General features: G+C 58.2%; 13 protein-coding genes across 13 annotated transcripts; 7 read left to right on the forward strand and 6 right to left on the reverse strand.

Annotated features, from left to right (window-relative positions):
* Positions 1–325: 325 nt before the first annotated feature.
* Positions 326–2,209, reverse strand: J3D65DRAFT_601907 (velvet factor-domain-containing protein; the record flags this gene model as incomplete). Its single annotated transcript, XM_066798066.1, has 2 exons — positions 326–2,019; positions 2,071–2,209. 2 exons carry the CDS (start codon positions 2,207–2,209, stop codon positions 326–328), a joined length of 1,833 nt encoding a protein of 610 aa, XP_066657153.1.
* A 1,426-nt stretch (positions 2,210–3,635) lies between these two features.
* On the forward strand, positions 3,636–4,880 carry J3D65DRAFT_620136 (uncharacterized protein). Its single transcript, XM_066799834.1, has one exon. It carries the CDS (start codon positions 3,699–3,701, stop codon positions 4,443–4,445), a length of 747 nt encoding a protein of 248 aa, XP_066657154.1. The 5' UTR covers positions 3,636–3,698; the 3' UTR covers positions 4,446–4,880.
* J3D65DRAFT_301461 (uncharacterized protein) lies at positions 4,533–5,685 on the reverse strand. Its single transcript, XM_066795199.1, has one exon. The coding sequence runs from the start codon at positions 5,441–5,443 to the stop codon at positions 4,757–4,759; it is 687 nt and encodes a 228-aa protein (XP_066657155.1). The 5' UTR covers positions 5,444–5,685; the 3' UTR covers positions 4,533–4,756.
* A 10-nt stretch (positions 5,686–5,695) lies between these two features.
* On the forward strand, positions 5,696–6,127 carry J3D65DRAFT_620140 (uncharacterized protein). The gene has a single exon (XM_066799835.1). The coding sequence runs from the start codon at positions 5,796–5,798 to the stop codon at positions 6,036–6,038; it is 243 nt and encodes an 80-aa protein (XP_066657156.1). The 5' UTR covers positions 5,696–5,795; the 3' UTR covers positions 6,039–6,127.
* Positions 6,128–6,381: 254 nt separating this feature from the next.
* J3D65DRAFT_620141 (DNA directed RNA polymerase-like protein III subunit Rpc82) lies at positions 6,382–9,030 on the reverse strand. The gene is made up of 4 exons (XM_066799836.1): positions 8,905–9,030; positions 8,798–8,854; positions 7,924–8,697; positions 6,382–7,873 (listed from the first exon to the last, which is right to left on the reverse strand). The coding sequence occupies exons 1-4, from the start codon at positions 8,911–8,913 to the stop codon at positions 6,851–6,853; spliced, it is 1,863 nt and encodes a 620-aa protein (XP_066657157.1). The 5' UTR covers positions 8,914–9,030; the 3' UTR covers positions 6,382–6,850.
* A 125-nt stretch (positions 9,031–9,155) lies between these two features.
* J3D65DRAFT_620144 (Metalloenzyme, LuxS/M16 peptidase-like protein) lies at positions 9,156–10,844 on the forward strand. Its single transcript, XM_066799837.1, has 3 exons — positions 9,156–9,481; positions 9,547–9,721; positions 9,771–10,844. Exons 1-3 carry the CDS (start codon positions 9,224–9,226, stop codon positions 10,709–10,711), a joined length of 1,374 nt encoding a protein of 457 aa, XP_066657158.1. The 5' UTR covers positions 9,156–9,223; the 3' UTR covers positions 10,712–10,844.
* A 40-nt stretch (positions 10,845–10,884) lies between these two features.
* Positions 10,885–11,647, forward strand: J3D65DRAFT_301551 (mitochondrial ATP synthase epsilon chain domain-containing protein). The gene is made up of 3 exons (XM_066795200.1): positions 10,885–11,047; positions 11,108–11,222; positions 11,280–11,647. The coding sequence occupies exons 1-3, from the start codon at positions 11,016–11,018 to the stop codon at positions 11,361–11,363; spliced, it is 231 nt and encodes a 76-aa protein (XP_066657159.1). The 5' UTR covers positions 10,885–11,015; the 3' UTR covers positions 11,364–11,647.
* Positions 11,648–11,915: 268 nt separating this feature from the next.
* J3D65DRAFT_645239 (amino-acid N-acetyltransferase-like protein subunit Mak10) lies at positions 11,916–14,677 on the forward strand (the record flags this gene model as incomplete). The annotated part of the gene is made up of 8 exons (XM_066802198.1): positions 11,916–11,994; positions 12,115–12,182; positions 12,229–12,737; positions 12,786–13,140; positions 13,189–13,283; positions 13,305–13,452; positions 13,498–13,596; positions 13,646–14,677. 8 exons carry the CDS (start codon positions 11,916–11,918, stop codon positions 14,675–14,677), a joined length of 2,385 nt encoding a protein of 794 aa, XP_066657160.1.
* A 298-nt stretch (positions 14,678–14,975) lies between these two features.
* J3D65DRAFT_620156 (uncharacterized protein) lies at positions 14,976–15,910 on the reverse strand. The gene is made up of 4 exons (XM_066799838.1): positions 15,711–15,910; positions 15,560–15,591; positions 15,335–15,416; positions 14,976–15,265 (listed from the first exon to the last, which is right to left on the reverse strand). Exons 1-4 carry the CDS (start codon positions 15,801–15,803, stop codon positions 15,239–15,241), a joined length of 234 nt encoding a protein of 77 aa, XP_066657161.1. The 5' UTR covers positions 15,804–15,910; the 3' UTR covers positions 14,976–15,238.
* A 185-nt stretch (positions 15,911–16,095) lies between these two features.
* J3D65DRAFT_620161 (nucleophile aminohydrolase) lies at positions 16,096–17,275 on the reverse strand. Its single transcript, XM_066799839.1, has 3 exons — positions 17,122–17,275; positions 16,960–17,071; positions 16,096–16,885 (listed from the first exon to the last, which is right to left on the reverse strand). Exons 1-3 carry the CDS (start codon positions 17,157–17,159, stop codon positions 16,274–16,276), a joined length of 762 nt encoding a protein of 253 aa, XP_066657162.1. The 5' UTR covers positions 17,160–17,275; the 3' UTR covers positions 16,096–16,273.
* A 113-nt stretch (positions 17,276–17,388) lies between these two features.
* On the forward strand, positions 17,389–18,295 carry J3D65DRAFT_620163 (vacuolar protein sorting 55 superfamily). Its single transcript, XM_066799840.1, has 3 exons — positions 17,389–17,636; positions 17,688–17,901; positions 18,011–18,295. Exons 1-3 carry the CDS (start codon positions 17,601–17,603, stop codon positions 18,142–18,144), a joined length of 384 nt encoding a protein of 127 aa, XP_066657163.1. The 5' UTR covers positions 17,389–17,600; the 3' UTR covers positions 18,145–18,295.
* Positions 18,259–19,334, reverse strand: J3D65DRAFT_620166 (vacuolar sorting protein-like protein Vps68). The gene is made up of 4 exons (XM_066799841.1): positions 19,135–19,334; positions 18,813–19,073; positions 18,656–18,753; positions 18,259–18,607 (listed from the first exon to the last, which is right to left on the reverse strand). Exons 1-4 carry the CDS (start codon positions 19,225–19,227, stop codon positions 18,544–18,546), a joined length of 516 nt encoding a protein of 171 aa, XP_066657164.1. The 5' UTR covers positions 19,228–19,334; the 3' UTR covers positions 18,259–18,543.
* A 199-nt stretch (positions 19,335–19,533) lies between these two features.
* On the forward strand, positions 19,534–20,201 carry J3D65DRAFT_550269 (60S ribosomal subunit assembly/export protein loc1; the record flags this gene model as incomplete). Its single annotated transcript, XM_066796992.1, has 3 exons — positions 19,534–19,779; positions 19,876–20,025; positions 20,079–20,201. The coding sequence occupies 3 exons, from the start codon at positions 19,534–19,536 to the stop codon at positions 20,199–20,201; spliced, it is 519 nt and encodes a 172-aa protein (XP_066657165.1).
* Positions 20,202–20,310: the final 109 nt, after the last annotated feature.

Below are 20,310 nucleotides of genomic sequence, written 5' to 3' on the forward strand. Positions count from 1 at the left end.
CAAGAGGCATCGACGTGTTCGTGGCCATACAGTTTTACATCAAGGAAATGCTGCTATTAGAAGGCCCCGGCCGCTGTAAACGAAAACTCAAGCCGCGCGGAATCATGACCGGCGCGATGACAAGGACAAAGGAAACAAGTCGTTGCGCCCGTGTGCGCCTAAAAGCAAAATCAACGCAAGGAAATGGTATCGTCGTCAAGCCGCGAGGGCGGCCGAAATCAACAGTGGAGAAATGGCAATCTTGAAAATCACAAGCGTGACAAGGAGCATCCCCGCTCCCACCAGACGAGCCCCGCGCAACACGAGGAAACAAGCTCAACACCCGCTATGTCGACAAGGGAATGCGACGGCTGCGTTGCGTGCCGTCAGCGCGACGGTAACTCATAGCACGCTCGTCAAAAACCTCATCGTCCCCCGACCCGTCGAGCGCCCCGAGTCCATTATCATCGACTGGCATGTTAACGTTGGGACGGGCACCCTGTCGCAGAGGTTGCTCAATGTGGTCCGTGTCAAACGTCGAAGAAAACGATCTTTTTGTCGAGGCGGACATGGGCTGAGCGCTGGTTTCAGCGTGTCCACCGTACGACTTGTTGCCGGGGTACGAGTGAGGAGCAATCGGCTCGTTTGGCGTGGTGACGGATGACAGGGGCAAGCCATGACCAGGCATTGGGTAAGAGGGAGACACGGGTTCAAGCTTCTCGGCAGGCGGCTGGAGGGTCTTGAGAGGAGCCAACGCATATCCGTTGACGTGAGAAGTCGAAGAATTTTGGTTGGAAGCAGGGTGGGGAGTCTGCGGACTTTGCACGGGTTGAGCCTGGGGTGGGTTCATCTGGTGCTGCCGGTTGTAGTTGGACTCGAGCGTTCCAAACGGTGCCATGATTTGGCTTGGAGGTTGAGGTGGACCGGCAATGGAAGCACGACGGTACTCGGGAGGAGCAGTGGATCCAAAGTCCAGGCTCTCGTGGCGCACCTGTTGTGGAGGGTGCTCATAGTGGCCGTACTGCTGTCCGGATCCATAGCCATACGGCTGCGACATGGGCATCTGTGCAGGCGGCTGCGCCTGCGACTGCCACGAACCGTGAGACGGCATGTTGTAAGAAGCTTGGGGTGGCTGCATGGGCTGCTGTTGCGGCTGAGAGGCCGGATACTGATTTGCGTATTGAGGAGGTGCGGGGGCAGAGGGGTACTGCATCTGTTGGGGATAGGCATTCTGTGGCGCCTGAGGAGGGGGCATCTGCGACTGGTATCCTTGGTTATACTGCTGTGCCATTTCCTGCACCGACGGGCGTCGGGGAGGTGGAGCTGCATATGAGTGGTTGCTGGCATTACTCTGCGACCTGGGCCGGTCGCTTCCATCCGACATGGGCTGGGGAGTGTGGACTGCATTGGGGCCGTACATGTCTGGCGTGGCCGTCCGAGTGCGCTCATAACCGGTCTTGTCGTCGTAGTCATACGGTTCATCCTTGGTCTTGGTCTCTCTCCTCCTCATGCGAACATCACGGCGAATCCTGACCCGGCAACCTTGTTCGGCCACAACGCGGCTAAGAGCAGTGCTTTCCGTGAGGCCGGGGAACTTTTTGGCGCTGAAAACCAGAAACGGAGCAGACTTGACCTCGAGCCTGTGGGAAACGTGGGCGCTCACTCCACCTTGCATGTGTTCGGGCGACCGGTCGTCGCTGTCCATGTCCTTTGGTTCCTTCAACTCCTCGTACAAGGCAAAACTCAGACGGTACTTGCCCTCGTGGCGGACCGAGAGATCAGGGAAGATGAAGTAACCCGCGGGCTGCGGGCGATCCAGATAGGCCATGCCGGCAACGGGAGTTCCAGTCAAGACGGGAAAGCTCGCCTGGGCGGCGGCGACGCGTCCCTGGCCAGCCAGATTACGGGCATTTTCCAGCGTGGCAAAGAGGAAGAAATTGGCGTTGTAGGAGAATGTAATCTCATTTTGCTTACCCTCACCTTCGTAGATGCGCAGTTCCACAATGGGAGGAGGGTCGACGGGGCGGCGGTCGGCCGAGGCTTTGGCAAGTCAGTGGTTGGAAGGGCAGGGAGGATTCGCGGCATACGTACACTTTGCTCCAGAACCGCAAGCCCTGGCACGCTCGGGCTGCTGGATGACTTGCATCGAGTAGGTGATGCGCTTGCCCTCCTTGGTGACTCTCGAAGACGAACTCATGGTCTCGTTGGGGACGGGAATAATGGACGCCATGGTGGGCAAAGTGTTGGTCGAGACGGAGGCTGGCGACGGGCGAGGGTCAGCGGTTGTGGCCGAGGGTGGAGGGAGCGGAGCATGGGCAACAGGCGCCCTTGCGTCGCGGTCGAAACGCGCATGCCTTGTACGGCCAAGAATGGAACTCACAAGAACAGAAGGGTCACACAGAGGGAGAAAACAGGCTGGAGTGGAAAAATGCCGCCGGCAAGTTGGAATCTGTCGAGCTGTCAGCGTGGGAAACCACGGTCAAGGGACGTCAGAGTGGTGGTTGTTGGGACCAAATCAGGGCCCAGCAATGGAGGAGGGGCCTTGGATCTGAGGCGAGCGAGCGAGCGAGCGAGCGAGCGAGATGACGGCGGGTCAAACAACGAGAAACACTTACGACGAGGAGATGAGCGATCAACGAGCGAGAGGGCAGATGGGTGTGTTGGGGAAAGGATGGTACGGTCGCAAGGTCGGGGCGGGTCGAGTCGAGTCGAAGAAGTTGAGTCGTGGGGTCGGAGGCCTAGAGGCACGAAGGCACAGGCAGGCTCCTGGGCCCTAGCTAAGGAAGAGAAGCGATGGAGACGGCAGGGTCAAGATTGCAAGAGAGGAGAAGTGGTGCGAGATGGGTCGAGGGTGGTGGTGAAGGAGGGAGAGGGCGGGAGGAGGATTGAAAGACGAGGAGGAGGAGGTGGATGGAGCTTCAGCTTCAGCTGGAGCGCGAGTGAGATGGGAGTGAGAGGCTGTGGGCTGTGGGCTGTGGACCCGGGGCGTGGGTGCCACTTGCCAGCTCTGCGGGCGCGGGCGGCAAGACGCTAGTGCCTAGCGCCCTTTCCAGAGCTGCGGGACGGGATCGGATGATGTTGAGCCACCACCGCAGACACACAGAGGGAGTCCTTGCGACAACAATTGGGGAAGAAAAAAAAAAGCGACGGCGACGGTAGCAGTGAGCCCAGCGACAAAGAATCTCTCGTCAGTTTCTCTCGCAGCGACGTGCGGCGGTCGAGGGCCGAGTCGTCGTCGAGCGCTGTGCCGCCCTGACTTTGTCGCGTCGCCCAAGGGAGTGTCCTGCTAGGCTAGGCGAGCGAACAGACTGCCGGGTGATTCGTGCGTGCGTTCCGCTCAGCGGGGGAGGGAGAACAAGGACAAGGGACGACACACGACACGACCAAAAGCGACAAGGACGCCGAAATCACGGGCGAATCTCTTCATCTCGCATGATAAATGTGCTGTATGTAGGCATGTCCAGTGCCGAGTTTCGTCTCATGTTTCCTGCACCCTCCCATCCACTGGCTGCGCTGGTCGCTGGTCAGGCCAAACCAAACCAAGCCCGAGAACACGGAGCTGGCGGCCCAGCTGTGGCTGTCGGGGCGCCCGCCTCTTGGTCCTGGCGCCGATCTCACTCAGGTCGGTCGCTCTCCCTCTCCCTCTCCCTCTCGTCCCTCACCCTCACCACCACCACTCACCACCACGCTAACCACCACTCGGCACCTCGACTCTCTACATGTACCTATTCTTCTGTCTACTGCATCTGCATCTGCACCCTAGTCGCCCTTTTCCCACATGCCGTCCCTCGCAACCTACCCATCTCTCCTCTGCCGCTGCGTTTCCTTCTCACCCACCCCCAACCGCTCCCTCGGCGTCGCCGTTTCTTTTCCATGGCTGCTTTTTCCCACAAGACACCTCGCTACCCACTACTACAACACGACTTTACCTCCGCTCCCGTTTCTTTTTCTCCCTCAGCGCTACCTACCCCATCCCTTTCGTCCTCGCTTCTCGACCACTTCCACAACCCAGACAGGCATCCCCAGACTTGCCTCGAGCCCACCACCACATGCCCCCATCCCTCCGTCATTCCGCCAATCCACGCCGGACCGTTGACCGTTGCATGTCGTATGGGCGCGCCTGGTCTCCGGAAGCGCGTCCGCCTCTTACAACTCGACCCGTCGACTCGTCTCGCCCAGCCCAGCCCAGCGCCGGTCCCAGAAGAGCAACCCGCAGCGAGCTGTCAGGGAACCAGGAAACGAATCCGGCTCAAACAAAGACCTCGTGGCGCACTCCCGGTGCTCTCTTTTTTCCCTTTCGCTCTGTCCCATTATTTTCAGACTCCATGACTAGCGCCCTTTTTCTTTTTTTTCTCTTTCGCTGTCGTCTCGCGTGCTTTTTGCACATGTGCCCCCCGCACCAAATAGATGAGCTGCCGTCGTCTTCTGCGCACCACGCACGTCGCTCAATAAGCGAAAGAAAATAAAGCATGCGGGACGGTTGGCGATGGTTTTTTTTTGGCACCTGTCTGTCGGTCGCCCGTCGGCCTGTCCATCAGTCAATCGTCGTCCTTTTCCCGGGTCGACCTTCCTCGTCTCGTCCCCAAAACCAAAGAACAAGGGCAAATAGTGAGCCCGACATGTCAGACCGGGATCACTTGCGACGCATCCCTGTCGGCTCCGTCTACGGGTCCCAGTGCCTGGGACTCTTCAGCTACCGCACCCACGTCCTCCCCGTCAGCAGTCAGCGCGGTACCACTGGAACCTTTGGGCTCCGCAGCGACATGGCGGCCATCAGCTAGACTGGGACCCCATGGCGCCCGCCACCCACCTCCCTCCCGCGTTTTAGTTTAGGGTTCCGCTCCGGTTCCCAAAAGCTAAAAAACTCAAGCGCACGCATCCTTGGTTCCATTTCTTCGCCTCTCTTCCTTGTTGCTCTCTTCCTTCTTCGCCTCCCGTCCGTCTTTCCGCCATCCATCCATCCCTCCCTCCCTTCCCGCGACGGCGCCGCTGCCGTGGTGGCCGTCCGCTCGCTCGGCGCTTGCCGGCTTGCTTTTTTTCTGGGCTCCCACCAGCAGACCGCGCCGACGGATGCAGCCGGTTCTATGGTTCCGACCAACCAACCACCCAACCACTTGTCTACCCAAGATGTCCCACTCCAGCTTTTTTTGGTCGTCCTGTCTGCTGTGTGTGGCTCCCGGTGCTCGCTTGCTCGTGTCTGTCCCAACCCCTTGCCCGCGGGTTTACGCGCGTGGTCGACGCCTGGCACGCTGCTATCCCATCCCATCCCATGATTCCCATCCCATCCATCCATTCGTTCCGAGAGACGGGTCGAGGTCGAGGTCGAGGTCGCGGGTCGAGGTCGAGGGTCGACCAAGCACCGCTCGTAGGGATTGTACTTGGGTGAGCAGGTGCTAGGTGCCAGTCCAGGTACTCCCACATGTGCACCTACGTAAGGTAGGTAGGTATCCCGGCAGCCGGGCATGTCTCGCCCGCTCGTCTGGGCACGTCACGTCAGGCCTGCCCATCCATCCATCCATCCATCCACTTATCCACCTATCTATCCATCGGTGTTCGCCGCCGCCTGAGCAGCTCCGTCGTACTAGCGCGTCACCTTTTCCGCCTGTCTGCGCTTTTGGTTACGAGAGCCCTTTTGCGTTGCGAGAGATAGGGAGGCGGCCGGCGGCGGAGGTGGCTGGTAGGTTATGAGGTTGCGAGCAGGCGGGCGGGCGGGCGGGTGAAAGATTAACCGCGCTGGAACTTGACACGGTATTTTGTTGGATGGATATACGCGCCCGGAGAACGAAATACGGGAGAGCAAATTCCACGGTAGATGGATGGTCTGTGATGTTGCTTTTTTGATCTACCTGGTTTTAAATGGTCTTTCGTCGTGCTTTGTCGTTGTCTACTTCGCTGGGTCTGGTAGAAGAGTAGCAGACAATGCCTTTTTACCTACCTACCTACACAATCACGCACTTTACCACACCCTCAACTACCGCACGCCTAAGTCTACACCTACCTACATCTACACCTACCACCTCTGGTCTCCAAGCGTGTCGCTCTTAAAATTTTCTATATGAATTACTCCTCCTTCTCCTTCTTTCCTACACACTGATACCTTTCCTATAGAGTATTCATATCGAAAAACAGTGTCGAGAAAGAAAGCAAGGATAGACATGTACATCTAAGAAATAAAGCAGCTGGATATGGCTCACAGTAGCTAGACACAGCTCCACCTTCTCATAATCCCTCCCTTGGAATAGTAGTATGTAATACGGACGCCACCTTGATGTTTTGGTCATCTGCAGACCTTGTCGTCTGTTGGTGTGATTATTTAATACGGCCGGCGGTCGTACCTCACTGGACTCGCATCTCACGCCTCTGCTTAGTGCTTGTAGGTAAGTATGTACGATACAGTCTGCCTAAGGCCGTACAGTCGACGAGAGTCGGGCTGGGAAGGGAGGACTGAAGAGCGTAATGGATAGGAGAGGGAGGCGGTTCGGGCTGTTGGTTTTTAGATTCTCTCGTTCTCTCGTTTGCTTGAGGAGGATGATGATGATGAGGATGATGATGAAGTCAGATTTGATTCTGTCCAGCATCCACTGTCGCCGCCGCGTCTAGCATCGAAAGACTGTCCGCCTACCCACCCTCTCCCTCTCTCACTATCTCACTGCCTTGCTACCTCGCCACCTCGCTCTCGCTCAGCTTTTTTGCTCCCCCCATACGAAAAACAAACGCCGCTCGCCATGCCATGCCATGCCATGCCATGCTGATGATGCCTCCCTGGTCACGGGGAAGCCAAAGCCCAACCAAAGCCCAAAGCAAAGCAAAGCCCAAAAGGGGGTGTCGTGAAGAAGAGAGAGTGAAGAATGCACCGCCCAAAAGAAACGCCTCAATCCGCGCTCCACGCCGTCTTGGGGATGACGGGCAGACGAAAGTCCCTGAGCACGGCAACAAGGTCATCCATGCGCGCCAGCTGCACCAAGACGCGCTCCTCGCGCTCGCGCCAGCCGCGCAGCGCGGCGCGCTCCGTCGCGCTGAGGAAGCGGTCCTCGTTGCCGACGACGTCGGTGCGCTCGGCCTTCTCGATGACGGCCGCAACGCGCGCGCGCTCGAACTTGACGCGCTGCAGCGCGCGCGCCATGGCCTTGTACGTGTCCGTCAGCACCAGCTGCCGCGTCAGGTCCTGGTCGAAGAACCACAGGTACAGCGTGCGCGCCGGCGCGCGCGTGTTGTCCTTGGGCACCTCCTGCGTGTCGACGAAGCCGGCCTCTTGCATGCGCGTCAGGTCGGCGCGGATCTCCTTGGTGCGCTGCATGCTGAATTGCGACACTTGCTTCTCGTCCAGCCGGCCCTTGGCGTGCAGGATGCGGATGAGCCGCGTCGCGAGCGGGCCCCAGCGCGCTGTGACGATGTTTTCGAGCTCGCGTTGGAGGAGCGCGTTGGAGAGTGGGCGGAAGTCGACCTTGTATTCTCCTCCGCCACGAGATCCTACCCATCTGACGAACCGCCGCGGGTCTTCGCAGAGCAGGGAAATGTGTTGCTTGGCGAGGGCAAGGCGACCGCTATTGGCTTGCGCGGTGGATCCGTTTGGAGCGGGAGAGGCAGACGAGTCTTCAGGAGCGTCCGCATCTTGGGGCGTGCCAATCCCAGAAGCGAGGTCGAGGTTGGGGTCGAGAGCGTCCAGGACTTCGCGCGCAGTCACCGATGGGAGAGCGTCGGCTTCGTCTTCTTCGGTCGGCGCACCGTTGTACGGATCGCTACAACGGGGCACCTTCTTTTCGAGTTGGCGCAGCAGCGCCTCGTACACTTGAGCCGTGACTTGGCCAATGTACTGCTCAGCAAAGTCGACGAGTTGTTGCGTCCGGATGGCAACAATGCACTTTTCCTGGTTGATGCCGACTACGAGGTTTTCCTGCGTCATGTTAATCTTGCCCACTTGACAAAGCGCGCACGAGCACATACATCTAATGCCACCTCCTTTGGAGCTGCCCCGTAGCTTGAACCATTGAGCATGTTGAGCTTGACGCGCTTGCGAGCTGGCGCCTGTGTTTCCGCAGCGCTGCGTTTCGTCCCTGCGCCAGAGCCTAGTTCTTTTTGGTCGGCTTCGCTGGGCTCGTCCCTCCACTTGGCCAGGAGCTTCTTAACCTCGGCCTCGAATTGGATGATTTCCTTGCCTTTGACGCCGTCGGGAAAGAATTCAATCCTTATCATGCGCTCCGCTTCGTTGCGCAAGTCTGAAGTCGGGTTGAAGTGCTTCGCGTGGATTTGCGTGACAAAGCCGGAATCGATCAGCTGGCGCAAGACTCTGTGAAGGTCGTCGATAGTCTTGATGTGGACATTATCCCGAACCTCCTCCTCATGATCTCCATTTGTGACTCCATTTCCATTCACCTGGGCGTCGTCGGCGCCCTCTTCCTTTGTCGCAACTCCGTAGGCTTGGGCCAGATCGCTGATTTTGGCGTTTCCCAGCAAAAGCAGGTTGGATGCAAGCCCACCGGCGGCATCTCCGAATCTATCCTCTACCATCTTTGCAATTTTCCCATAGCGCACGAGAGCATATGCGTGTTGCCAATCGGGCTCGTAGAACGTCTCGTCTTCGCCGGTGTAATGGAGCACGAGATGCTGCTGGATGAGGACGGCAAGGCCATGCTTGAGTTCGCGCACGGTGAAGTGGGAGGACTGGAGAAGGCCGCGAATAGAGAGACGGCCAAGCTTCGCGAGGAGGGAAAAGACGCGCTGTATTGAGTCAGCGGGTGATATTCATGGCCAGGACTGCTCGGACAGAGCCAACGATGGAGGAGAGGGGATTGTAAGTTAAAGCGACCAGGAATCGTACCGAAGATAGCTCGCCGTAAAGGTCCTCGACCAAAAGTGTGCAGAGCTCGGAAATGTGCTGCGCATGAGTTAGCGATGGAGGGCGTGCATGTTGGAAAATTTACCTACTTCGGCCATGTTGTAGTTCTAGAGACTCTCACTCTCTAGAAGGGCAAAGACTACCGGTAGGAGTGCATGAGTGCGCGGTGCAAGACGCAATCGAGAGTGGTTCACGGTGGTGGGAATCTTCACAAGTCCATCGGCATGAGCGACAGAACAGAGCGATGGCTCGGATGAAAGTCGGGGACGAGGAATGCCAGCCAATCACATGGCATATGGTCAGCGCAACCTCAACTTCCATTCTCTCCGACGCAGTAAAACACTCGTCCATCACCATTGCTCCCCGCCCACCTCTCCTCCGTCTCCCCCGACGTCCCTCCCCGCCACAATGCTGTCGCGCTCGTCTCTGGGACGTCACGCTCAGCGTGCCCTGCGCAGCCAATGCGTCCAGCCCACCGGCCGCCGTGGCCTTGCAGCTCCCGCCTCAGGCTCTTTCCAGTACCAGACGGGCGATGCCAACGGCGTCAAGTTCGCCAGCAGGGACATGGCCGGCCCTACCACCACCCTCGCCGTTGTCTCCAAGGCCGGTACGAGGTACCAGCCTCTGCCCGGCCTGACCGAGGCCCTCGAGAAATACGCTTTCAAGGTGTGCTCGCATCCAATGGCCTCGACGTCTCAAGGAGCCTGCGCTGACGCTCAAGGACTGCAAAGAACACCGAAAAGCGCTCGACCATCCGCATCACCCGCGAGTCCGAGCTTCTCGGCGCTGAGCTGTTGCCCTTCCACTCCCGCGAAAACCTCGTCCTCTCGGCCAAGTTCCTGAGGGATGACCTGCCGTACTTTTGCGAGCTCCTCTCCGAGGTCATTACGCAGACCAAGTACCCCGGTACGTACAATGAGGTAGAGAACACAAGGAAAACGCTGATGGTCCAAAGCCCACACCTTGAACGAGGAGGTCACCCCGCTCATCCAGTTGGCGCACAAGAAGGCTCTCGCGAGCACTGAGACTCTTGCCATCAACTCTGCACACGCCCTGGCCTTCCACCGTGGTCTCGGCTCTCCCGTTGTCCCCACCTCCACCACCGCCTACTCCAAGTACCTCAACGCCGACGCCGTTGCCGAGTTCGCCGCCCAGGCCTACTCCAAGTCCAACATTGCCGTCGTTGCCAACGGCGCCGAGCACTCGGAGCTGACCAAGTGGGTGCGCGAGTTCTTCCCCGAGGTCCCCGCTACCGCCAGCCCGCTCTCCAGCCCCCAGACTCAGTACTTTGGTGGTGAGGAGCGCATTGCTCACGCCGGCGGCAACACCATTGTCCTTGGATTCTCTGGCTCTGGTTCCTTCACTGGCAGCGCCTACAAGCCCGAGGTTGCCGTCATTGGCGCCCTCCTGGGCGGCAAGTCGCAGATCAAGTGGACGCCCGGCTTCACTCTGCTCGCCAAGGCCGCTGAGAAGTATTCGAGCGCGCGCATCGACACCAAGAGCCAAATCTACTCTGACGCCGGCCTTCTTACCGTCACCATCAACGGTTCCGCAAGCGACGTCGCCGGTGCCGCCGCCGAGTCTGTCAAGACGATTCAGGATATTGCCGCTGGCAACATCAAGGCCGAGGACATCCAAAAGGCCAAGGCCCGGGCCAAGTTCCTCGAGCTTGAGCACGGCCAGACCATCTTTGGCAGCCTTGAGCTGACTGGAGCTGGCCTCGTCCAGAGCGGCAAGGCGTACCAGCTTGACGAGAGCGCCCTCAAGATCGACGCTGTCACTGAGGAGTCGGTCAAGACGGCCGCCAAGGAGTTGCTCGAGAAGAAGGCCTCGGTGTCGACTGTCGGTGACCTTTTCGTTCTGCCGTTTGCTGATGAGCTTGGCCTGAAGGTGTAGATAGGGATTTAGAGAAAATGAGGGTTGGTTGAGTTGTACCATTATGTTTTTCTCTAGACCTGCCTTGTGGATACATGGAGAAATTTCAGTTCTTTAATAGCGCATGCAATGACGGCGAGAAGATGACATGAAGATGTAAAAAAATGTAAATGGTCCCGCTGCAGGGAGGGGTATCACGTGACGAAAGATCCTCCGCTCGAGCTCCGGCCGACGAAGTTCGGAGCCCAGCCTGCAAGCTCGCGGCGCTGTCAAGACCATCCATTCGCCCAACCCACGTCCAACAACCTCGACCGCCGCAATCACCATGACTTTTGCCTGGAAATCCGCCGGTCTCTCGTACGGACCCCAAGACCAGAGAGCCCGGACGTCGGAGCGCTGACAATGGCTGCTGGACAGTTACAACCGCTACCTTGCGGCCGCCTCCCGCGCCGTCCGCCGTTCCCTCAAGGAGGACAAGAGGATAGCTGCCGAGCGTCGCGGCGAGATGGAGCTCAGGTTCGCCAAGTGGACGGTGAGTGGAAACAAGGGCTGCATTCGTTCAAGGCACGGCGGCTGATGAGCTTTCAAGGACGGCAAGCAGGGCGACAACAAGAGCCTTGCCTCGGCCAACGCGGCGGCTGCCAGCGAGGCCGCGTCCCAGGGCTCGTCCTAAGCGTACGACTGCAATGCACACGATTGAAGCATGGCGATGGAGAAGGGCAGGGAAAGCAAGCATGCGGGAGGAAGGTCGGAGTTGGGTTGCGGCTAGTGCGGGTTACTGGAGTGCATTTTGTATGATGCGGGCGACGGGCCCTGCGGTTGCGTAGAAGCGAACCTCAATCAATGCCAACCTCTTCCTTCCACCCAACAACTCTCACTCTCTCACTCACTCACACACATCCAATGTCTCGTGCCTGTACAGTCTCCGTGCTTGCTGCATCATGACACCAGAGTCCGACCGTCCAAAGCCACCTGATGAAAACAACGACGTCTCCCAAGGTCTGCTGCCGACCTGACCGCCTTCCGTTCGTGGTCCCCGCAGGCCCGGCCCATGCTAACGGCCGGGGAACAGACACAGCACGACTCCGAATCGAGGACGAGCTCGCCGCCCTGCAGAGCAATGGTGAGTGCCCTGGGCCTCGCCCCAACGTAGAATACCTACTAAAGTGCATGTGTTCGTCTCTGAGCAGGCGTCGCACAACAGGCCTCCAACCCTGCTTCGCGAATGAAAATCAAGTCGAGGCTCGTTCCTGGCCCGCCCAAGGGTGTTGATATTACTGCCCATTTCACGGCAGCATGTTCAGGTAATGCTTCTTCTCCTTCTGTCAAGTTGTCGACGTCATTCGGTGTTGTTTCTTTCCGTTGTCATGTTTTCAATTTACCAGGTGCCTGTACATCGTATTTCCTTGGCTGACTCGTAGCAGCCCTTGAGACGGGCCAACTGATCAAAGATGAATTCTTTACGCTTTTCGAATCTGTTGGGGCTCTCGAGGTATGGCTCATTCTCTGTGCGTCTTCTCCAACTCACTCCATGTCAGATTATGGATCCCAAAATGGACAGTGGTTTCCTTGCTCCTGGAGAGACTCTTGAAGAAGACTATGACATTCAAAAAGACCTTCTCCCCGAAGAAGTCCTTGGAATCATGGACCAGCTCTTTTGCTACGAAATGGCCTGGCACAAGGGCTATCCGCTTTCGCAGACGCTCTTCATCTCGGTGCACATCGACAGAATGCTGTACCCAGAGCCCAGGGAATTGAATGATTCCTTCTTCTCTCGGCGAGACCGTCGCACAGGCCGGCTGTTGGATCCCGATCCTTTTCAACCTGGAAAGCCGCGGATGCACTACGTGCTCTGGGCATACATTCTGGGATTGATCAAGTATTGCGACAACGTGGTGCAGCGGGTCACTTCTCGAGACTATTTTGAAGAGGAAGACTTTTCGACGCACACGTACGGGAGGCAGCTTCTGACTAGATTTTCGGAAAGAGAGATTGATCAAGTTTTGGCCCACGTGACGCAGTCTCTCCAGTCCGACTGGCAAAAAGAGTACGTTGCCTACACAAAGGCTTTGAGAACCGGCTGACAATCGTTCAGTGACGACCTGACTGCGAGCCAAGAAGTCATTGACGCGCTCGTTTCTCGGCTGGAACTCAGAAGAGTCTTGCTGCAAGTCACATCCCCAGACATTCCACTAGATCAGACCGGAGATGGTTGGAACAATGTTGCCAACTATGTCCCCAAAGTTGAAGCAACGCATTTGCTCGGCCGTCCCGTAAAGGAAGCATTCAGTTCCAAAATTCAACGTCGCCTGGCAAGCACCGTCCCTCCAAGGCCAGTCGTGGAGCTCGAATATACTCTTGCGTGTCGAGTCATGAACGAGCTTTGCCACGACAACCTGGAAGTAGTTCGAGGGACTAAACTGCAAAACTTGGGACCTCAGGAGATCTTGGTGAGTCTCAGCTCTACATGTCGGACGCCTCGATGCTGACCTAAAAAGTCGTTCATTTGGGCATTCAATTCGAGAAAACCACAACCACTTGCATACTCTCGCGCCTGTCTGGCTAACCTCGTCTTTGGAAACGCCGAGGAGATGTATGAAGAGCTCATAAGAAGAGACCTTGCAGATCTCACACTCTGCCATGACCCAATCTTGGATCCTGTAAACTGGACAATCGAACTTTCGCCGAACCCCCTGATCCCGAGCGACAACCGCGCCGTCTTGGCTGAAATTGTCAATACATTTACCGCCAAGGCAGTACCAGTAAGTCCTGTAGATTTAGTGGTGAGATGATAGCTAATTTCCCAGGCCTTCCTTGACTTTTGGACAAGCCTGTGTCAGAATCGTTGTCGAACGCGCCGTTTGCTTTGTCATAACCTGATAGCATTTCACAACTTGCAGCTCGACGTAAGTCTAAACTCTGCCTCCCAGCGCCCCCATACTGACCCGCGTACAGACAGAGGTGCTCGACCAGCGCCTGCACGCCATTTCCCCCGGCTGCCTCCAGTACCCTCTTGCCTCGTGGGCCTTTTACCAAAAGCTGCGCATCATGGAATGGGTCGTGCAGCTGGGCTTCGAGCAAGAAATCTACCTACCCGACGAGTACCCGGCCATGTATTTCTGGCTCTCCACCATCTCGTCGACGCGCGCCAACCTCCTGGACCGGATCCTGACATCGATCCGCGCACAGCAGGCCGCCGTCCTGCAACCCGCCAACAAAAACGACAACGACAGCGGCAGTGGCACGAACGCGGCGGCGCCCCCAGCGGCCCTCCTCTCCACCATCGCTGCCATCGAATCCGCCCTCCACACGTCGCGTGCCACGGCCGCCCTCGCCGAGGCCCTGTCCGACATTTATCAGATATTGCTCTACCTGCGCGCCGTCCCGTTGCCCACGCGCCCGTTCGGCTCCGCCGCCCTGCGCCACGAGCTGCGCATGAAGCCGTTCCTGGGAATCGACACGCCGCGGCTGCCGCCGCACGACGAGTTCGAAGCGGAAATCATGCCGTTTGGGCCGTGGGACTGGGATAGCCAGCAGCAGCAGCCCTCCGCCAACAACGTCGACACCCACGGAGGTCTCACGCGCCCGCTCACCGACGTCGTCGGCCTCCTCTCCCGCGACGTAGCCGTGCTGATCCGCGACGCCAAAGCCGACCTGGCGGACGCCAAGCGGCTGGGGGCTCGGGCGGCGCGCGCCGACAGCGCGGCGGCGTGCTGGGAGAGCGAGCAGGCGGCGAGGCTGCTGGCGTGCGTGCGGGCGGGGCTGCTGGGCGTGCAGCTGGGCGCGCTGGCGGAGCGCGGCGAGTCTGGGTTGCGTCATGCCGTGGGGAAGAGGGGGGTTAGGGTTGTTTTTGATGGGGAGAAGGATGGGGAGAAGAGCAAGGCTACGGCTCAGGGCTTAAACCAGGGCATGGGCATGGGCAGCGCGTGGTGCCAGGTGCCGCGGGTAGAGATTGACGACGTCGAGGCGACAGGCGCTGAAGCGTGAAGAAAAGAAGCGCATCCACATTGTCTCTCGCGTGGGCATGGCATGGGTCTTGTCGTCTTGTGCGTTGGTCCTTTTTGCATACAGTTCCCCTTCTTCCTTTTTCCGTTTCCGAAATCGTTTTTGTTTCTTCGATAGACCTACCTACGTGTCTTACCTACTTCTTCCTTGTGGGCATTGGTGGTAGAGAAAAGAAGGTGTTGGGTACTTAGGTACGTAGGCATAGTATACAGAACAAGCAACACAACACTCAGCTCAGCCTGGCGTACCTAGGTCGTCAGACACATGCGATGGCAACTGAGGGAAGCAATTGAACTTGTTCATTTAGTTGCGCTGTGGGGTATCTGATAATTCAACATCTGACCATGGCCTCCTCCCTGCCTTGCCCTGCCCTGCCCTGCCCATCCATTCATGTAGACGTGTTGTCTGTGTGCCCATTGCCAAAACCGGACGCCAAAACCTTACGCCAGATACGCCGCGGGAATTGAAGATGTGGATCCCTCCGTCCATCCATGTATCCAGCACCCCCTCCATCTGTTTGCCCGTCTGTCGTCCAGGCTATCCCTATCCATTATACTTATTCAACGTCTTCTGTTCGCGTGGTGAGCACGTCTTACTTTACCTCTCTCTCCCCTCTTCCTTCTGAAGGACAAAACATACCTCGCGCACCTTGCGCACCGCCGCGGCGCTGATCTGCCGCTCGCCGGCCGCTTTGGACGCGGTGCTGGCTTCGCGGACGAGTCTGCGCGTGTCGTTAGTCGGGGACGTGTACAGCTTTCCGAACGGCGTTTGTGTTGGATTGGATTGGGACAGGCGGGCCGCGGATGTGGGCGTGAATGAAGGCAAGGTAGCTAGGCAGCTAGGTAAATAGACAGGCAGACGTACTCTTCGAGAAACAATACATAGTCCAGGAAGACCTGCGCGCGGACGCATTAGCTCTTTTCTCTTCTCCATTCTCCTCTCCTTCCTTCTCCTCTCGTCTCCCTCTCTTTCTCTCTTCTCCTATGTGCCAGTAGGCAATCATACACACACTCACCATGACATCAGCGTTCTTGCTCAGCGGCCGGTTGCTGTGCGCCTTGACGATGCGCTTGACGGTCGCGCGCGGGTACGGCGTCTGCGGCGCCATGGCTTGGTGGGTCGCTCGGTCGATGCGGTGGTGAACGGGAGCTGGCGATTGTGGTGGGGTGGGGCGGCTGGGTGTCGGTGGGTGGGTGAGGTTGTTGTTGTTGTGAGGTTGTTTGGTAGCGTAGGTGGGTGACGTGCGGAGAGAGACGACCTACGGGACGCGCCGCGGAGGTCTCGCGGCCACGTGAACGGGTCGCGATTGTTTTTGCAGAACGAAGCGGGTCAATTGCGAATTATGGTGCGGTCTAGGCTTTGGCAGTATCTAACTGTTTGAAAAGGCTCTGATTTGGTTCCAGGCTTTTTCACGTCACACGCTGCTACAAGGTGGATAGGTATGCAAAAGTCACGGCATCACAACTACCGCCAACACACAAGCTCAGAGGTCATATTCATTCAGATGCCGGCATGCTACAGCTCATGTGTCTATTCCCGTCCCGGAACGCCGCCTCGCCATCCGGACCCTCGACGCATCTATGTGTCGACCTCCATGCCGTCGTCGCCGCCGTCCTGCTCCCTGTTCTCAAACGTCGTCTCCAGCCAGTTGGCAATGGCGGGGCCCTCGTACAGCTTAAAGTCCTCGCCGACGCCAGCAACGCCTATGCTCGTATTGTCGACCGTCAGCTGCTTGTCCTGGCTCAGGCTCTCCTTGAGGGCGCGCAGCGCGTGCTTGATGAGCTCCTCGCGGCCGCTGGCCTCGAAGTCGTCGAGGTTGCGCTCCAGGTACGTCCGCGCCATCTGCGAGCGCGCGCCGATGCCGCACGCCGCCATCTCCTGCGTCACGCCCGACGGCTGGAACTCGAACAGGTGCGGGCCCTTTTGGTCCACGCCCGCCACCAGCAGCCCCACGCCGTACGGCCGCTTGCCGTAGTGCTGCGTGTTGGATTGGGCCCGGTCGCCGATGCGCGCCGTGATTTCTGCCAAGGGCATCGCCCGGTCGTACGTCAGGCGCGAGGCCAGCGACTGCTGCTTCATGAAGTTGGACAGGACGCGGGCGTCCGAGGCGAGGCCGGCCAGGGCGACGCCGTAGTGCGAGTCTATCGGGATGATCTTCTTTTGGTAGGACGAGAGCTCTTCGGCGTTGCGCTGCATTCGACCGCCTGGAGTCAGCTGCGTGTTTGACGGCGGCGGGTGCGTGGGTGAGGTGGATTGGAGCTTGCCTTGATTGCTGCCAGGACGACGTGCGTCTTGCTGACGACGCCGACGACGCAGGAGCCTTGCTTCACCGCCTCTTGAGCATATTCGACCTGGAAGATGCGGCCTTGAGGCGAGCTGGGAGCTGTCAGTGATGGCGCTCTACGTGGATGGTGGTCTCGACGCACAAGGTGACGGAGTCGTTGTCGTAATTGTTGCGGAACATGTTGGATGGTGCAGCTCCGAGCTGGAGGAGCGAGAAAGGAGGAGAGTAGCGGAGGAGATGGGAGTGGGCGAAGTTGGCAGAGGTGGTGATGGGCGTTGGTTGTGGTGGGCAGCTTGAGCGAGGCAACCTTGGGGTTCGTAGACGCGCGGATCATCAGAGCTTCTTTCCCGGCAGGGATCCGGTCCACGTCCAAGCAACCTGCCCTGCCCTGCCCTGCCCTGCCTGAGCACCAGCCCGGCCGTGCCAAACAACTTAACGTCAGGTCCCGTCGTCAGCGACTCGGACATCACCAACCACCACAATCCGCCTCTCGTCGTCGACGGCCTCGCAACCCTCAGGCTCACCGCAGCCGCCGCGCCCATCTCTCGTCCACGCCCGCCGTCCGACCACCTTCAGGTCCCGTCCACCCCGCGCACCGCCGCAGCACTTCAGTTCGCCGCCATGGCAGGACTCAAAACCATCATTGCGCTCTCCTTTGTGCGTATGCCCGCCCAGCTACAAGCCTCGCGCCTCTGACCCCGCAGCCAGGTTCTCGCCATCGGGTTCCTCCTCGTCATCCTGTCCTGCGCATTATGGCACGTCTACTACCCGCTGCTCGTCGTCGCAACCTACGTAATCGCGCCGCTGCCAAACTGGATCTGCGGCCGTGCCGCCAACCCCGACGACTTTATGGAGAGCGCCGGCAACGGCGTCGTTGACTTTGGTCGCTTCTTCACCGGCTTCTTGGTCGTCATGGGTATTGGTATGGATGCCCTCCCACCTTTGCTGCTGCTGCCACGTCGCTGCCTGCCAGGACACTCGCAATGGTGGCCCTCGAGGCGAATAGATGGCTGACGTCTCTTCAACTACAGCTTTGCCCGCCCTGCTGGCCCACTGCGCTCTGATCTCGGTGCCGGCCATGGTCATGTCCATCATTGGTGGCCTGCTCATCTACGGCACCATTATAAGTTTTACCATGTTCTTCCAGGAGGACGAGGAATTCTAGGTTGGTAAGGACCTTGCATCTTTCTGGCAGCTGCCGGGGGCATATTGTAGATTAGGATTCACTTCCTGTGGGCAGGGCGCTTCATGGAGCTGGGTTTCATGTCATGGTAACTTGTTTGAGCGGCAAAACTGTTTTTTTTTTTTTTTTTTTTGGCGATAGGTTAATATCATCCTCACGCGCAAACCGAGGTTTTGATATTGTGTGACAGTCCCCACTTTTGCCCGGCATGACCGATGACAGTCCAGCCTCAGTGCTCGGTATAGACTTGATAATGCGACAACTACTGGCTACAAGAAAAGATCCGGCTCCTTTGCGCCATTGCACTCCGTGCTGGGGAATGAAAATCCATCCAACCACCCACCCTCGCGCTCGTTCGAGGATTTGTTTTGATAGTGATGTTTAGAGGGCGAGGTTATAAGTATACTCATCCTCCATGTTTTGAGATACCCATAGAATCGCGGAGCTAGGCAGGTTAGTCTAGCGTGCGTGCAGGGCGAGACGGCCGACTTACCTGAGCATGACGAGAGCATTTGCGACGACATTAGACACGCCAAACCAGAGGGTGGGGAAGGGATATTCGGGCACGACGTATTTGAGCACCATGACAGTCTATCTGATCAGCATTCCGACCACCTTGCAGCACTTAACGGGGAGGGGACATGACTTACCACACTACCGGCCAGACCCCCAGCCATTAGCGCAAAGCCCAAGAACAGCACCAGCCTAGCTTTCCACGCGACGCCATTGCCCGAGTAGCTGAAGCTGTCGGCGCTCAGGCGCGACTTGTCGATGCTGTTGATGACGAGCATGCCGAGCGCCGAGCAGATGGACGGGATCCAGTCGACAAAGGTGATGTGCACGTCGGAGCCGTTCTTGGCGGATTTGGAAAAGGCGGCCGCGTCGACGAAGAAGAAGAAGCCGAGGGAGAACTGCGCGCAGGGGCTGTCAGAATCGACTTGGTTGCGAGGGTGGGCGACAGTGAGGACGTACCAAGGCACCGGCTGCGTACACGCCCGCTGTGCGCGTGTTGGCGCTGTTGATCCAGTGCGGTTTGGGGAAGCGGAAGAGTCTGTGGCTCGACATGGCGGGGGAGGCAGTCGGCGACTGGCGAGATGTGCTGGCTTTGCGGGAGGAGAGCTGCGGTGGTGGTGGTGAAGACTGCAGTGCTGTGGGTGATGACGCTCTGCCGTTCACCTGGGCTGCTGCTGTGCTGTGCCCGGCTGCAGCTCCTCCACCGGGTGGCCCAAGCGCCGACCCCGGCACTCAAGGGGCCCGGCGCTCCGACCCGCCGATCCCATCCACCCAATCGCTCGCCGCCGACGCCAAAGTTCAACATTTCTGCCAAAACCACTCCTTCCCACGACCGCAACACTCCGCCTCCCTGTCACCATGGCCCCCATCAAGTCGTCCAAGGGCAAAAGCGGCCCCCCTGCCTCCAGCAAAAACAAGCACCAAAAGAAGCGAAATGTCACGCACAACCCCGACGGCACCATCAAAGTCAGCGTTGGAAAGAACAAGAAGGAGAGGACATACACCGAGGCGCAGCTGGGGATTCCACAACTGAACATGATTACCCCGATCGGCGTGCAAAAGGGCAAGGGAAAGAAGAAGGGCAAGGTCTTTGTCGACGACCAGGTATGGAAATTTTCTCGTGTGGCGGTTTTGGGAATGCGCTGCGAGGACCAGGTCGCTTGTGGCGCAGATTGTGAACGGGGCTGACATCAAGTTTAGCAAAGCATGCAGACCATTCTCGCCTTGGTCAACGCCGAAAAGGAGGGTCAGATCGAGTCCAAGTTGATGAGAGCCAGGCAGATGGAAGAAATCAGAGAGTCCAGGAGGAAGGAAGCAGAGGTCCGCCAGGAGGACAAAAAGTCCAAACTTGTAAGTTGAGACGTTGGAATCTTGCCTGTCGTCTTGTCTAATAGTCTGTCTAGGAGGAAAAGAAGGATTCGCTCCGTCGCAAAAGGAAGCCGAGATCTTCTGAATCGGACGACAAATCGGAAGAACCCAAGACTTCCAAACCCCACAAGCCCAAGAAGAGGGTCTCTTTTGGTTGAGCCTCTTCCTTGTTGGTGCAATTCACAGTCCAAGATATTCAGCGACATGTGAGTTTGGGGGATTCTATCGGTGGGATGCTCGCAACTGAGACGATGAGACAGTTCTCCA

The sequence above is a fragment of the Phyllosticta citribraziliensis genome (assembly GCF_038025025.1).
Source record: "Phyllosticta citribraziliensis strain CPC 17464 chromosome Unknown J3D65scaffold_4, whole genome shotgun sequence".
NCBI lineage: Eukaryota > Fungi > Ascomycota > Dothideomycetes > Botryosphaeriales > Phyllostictaceae > Phyllosticta > Phyllosticta citribraziliensis.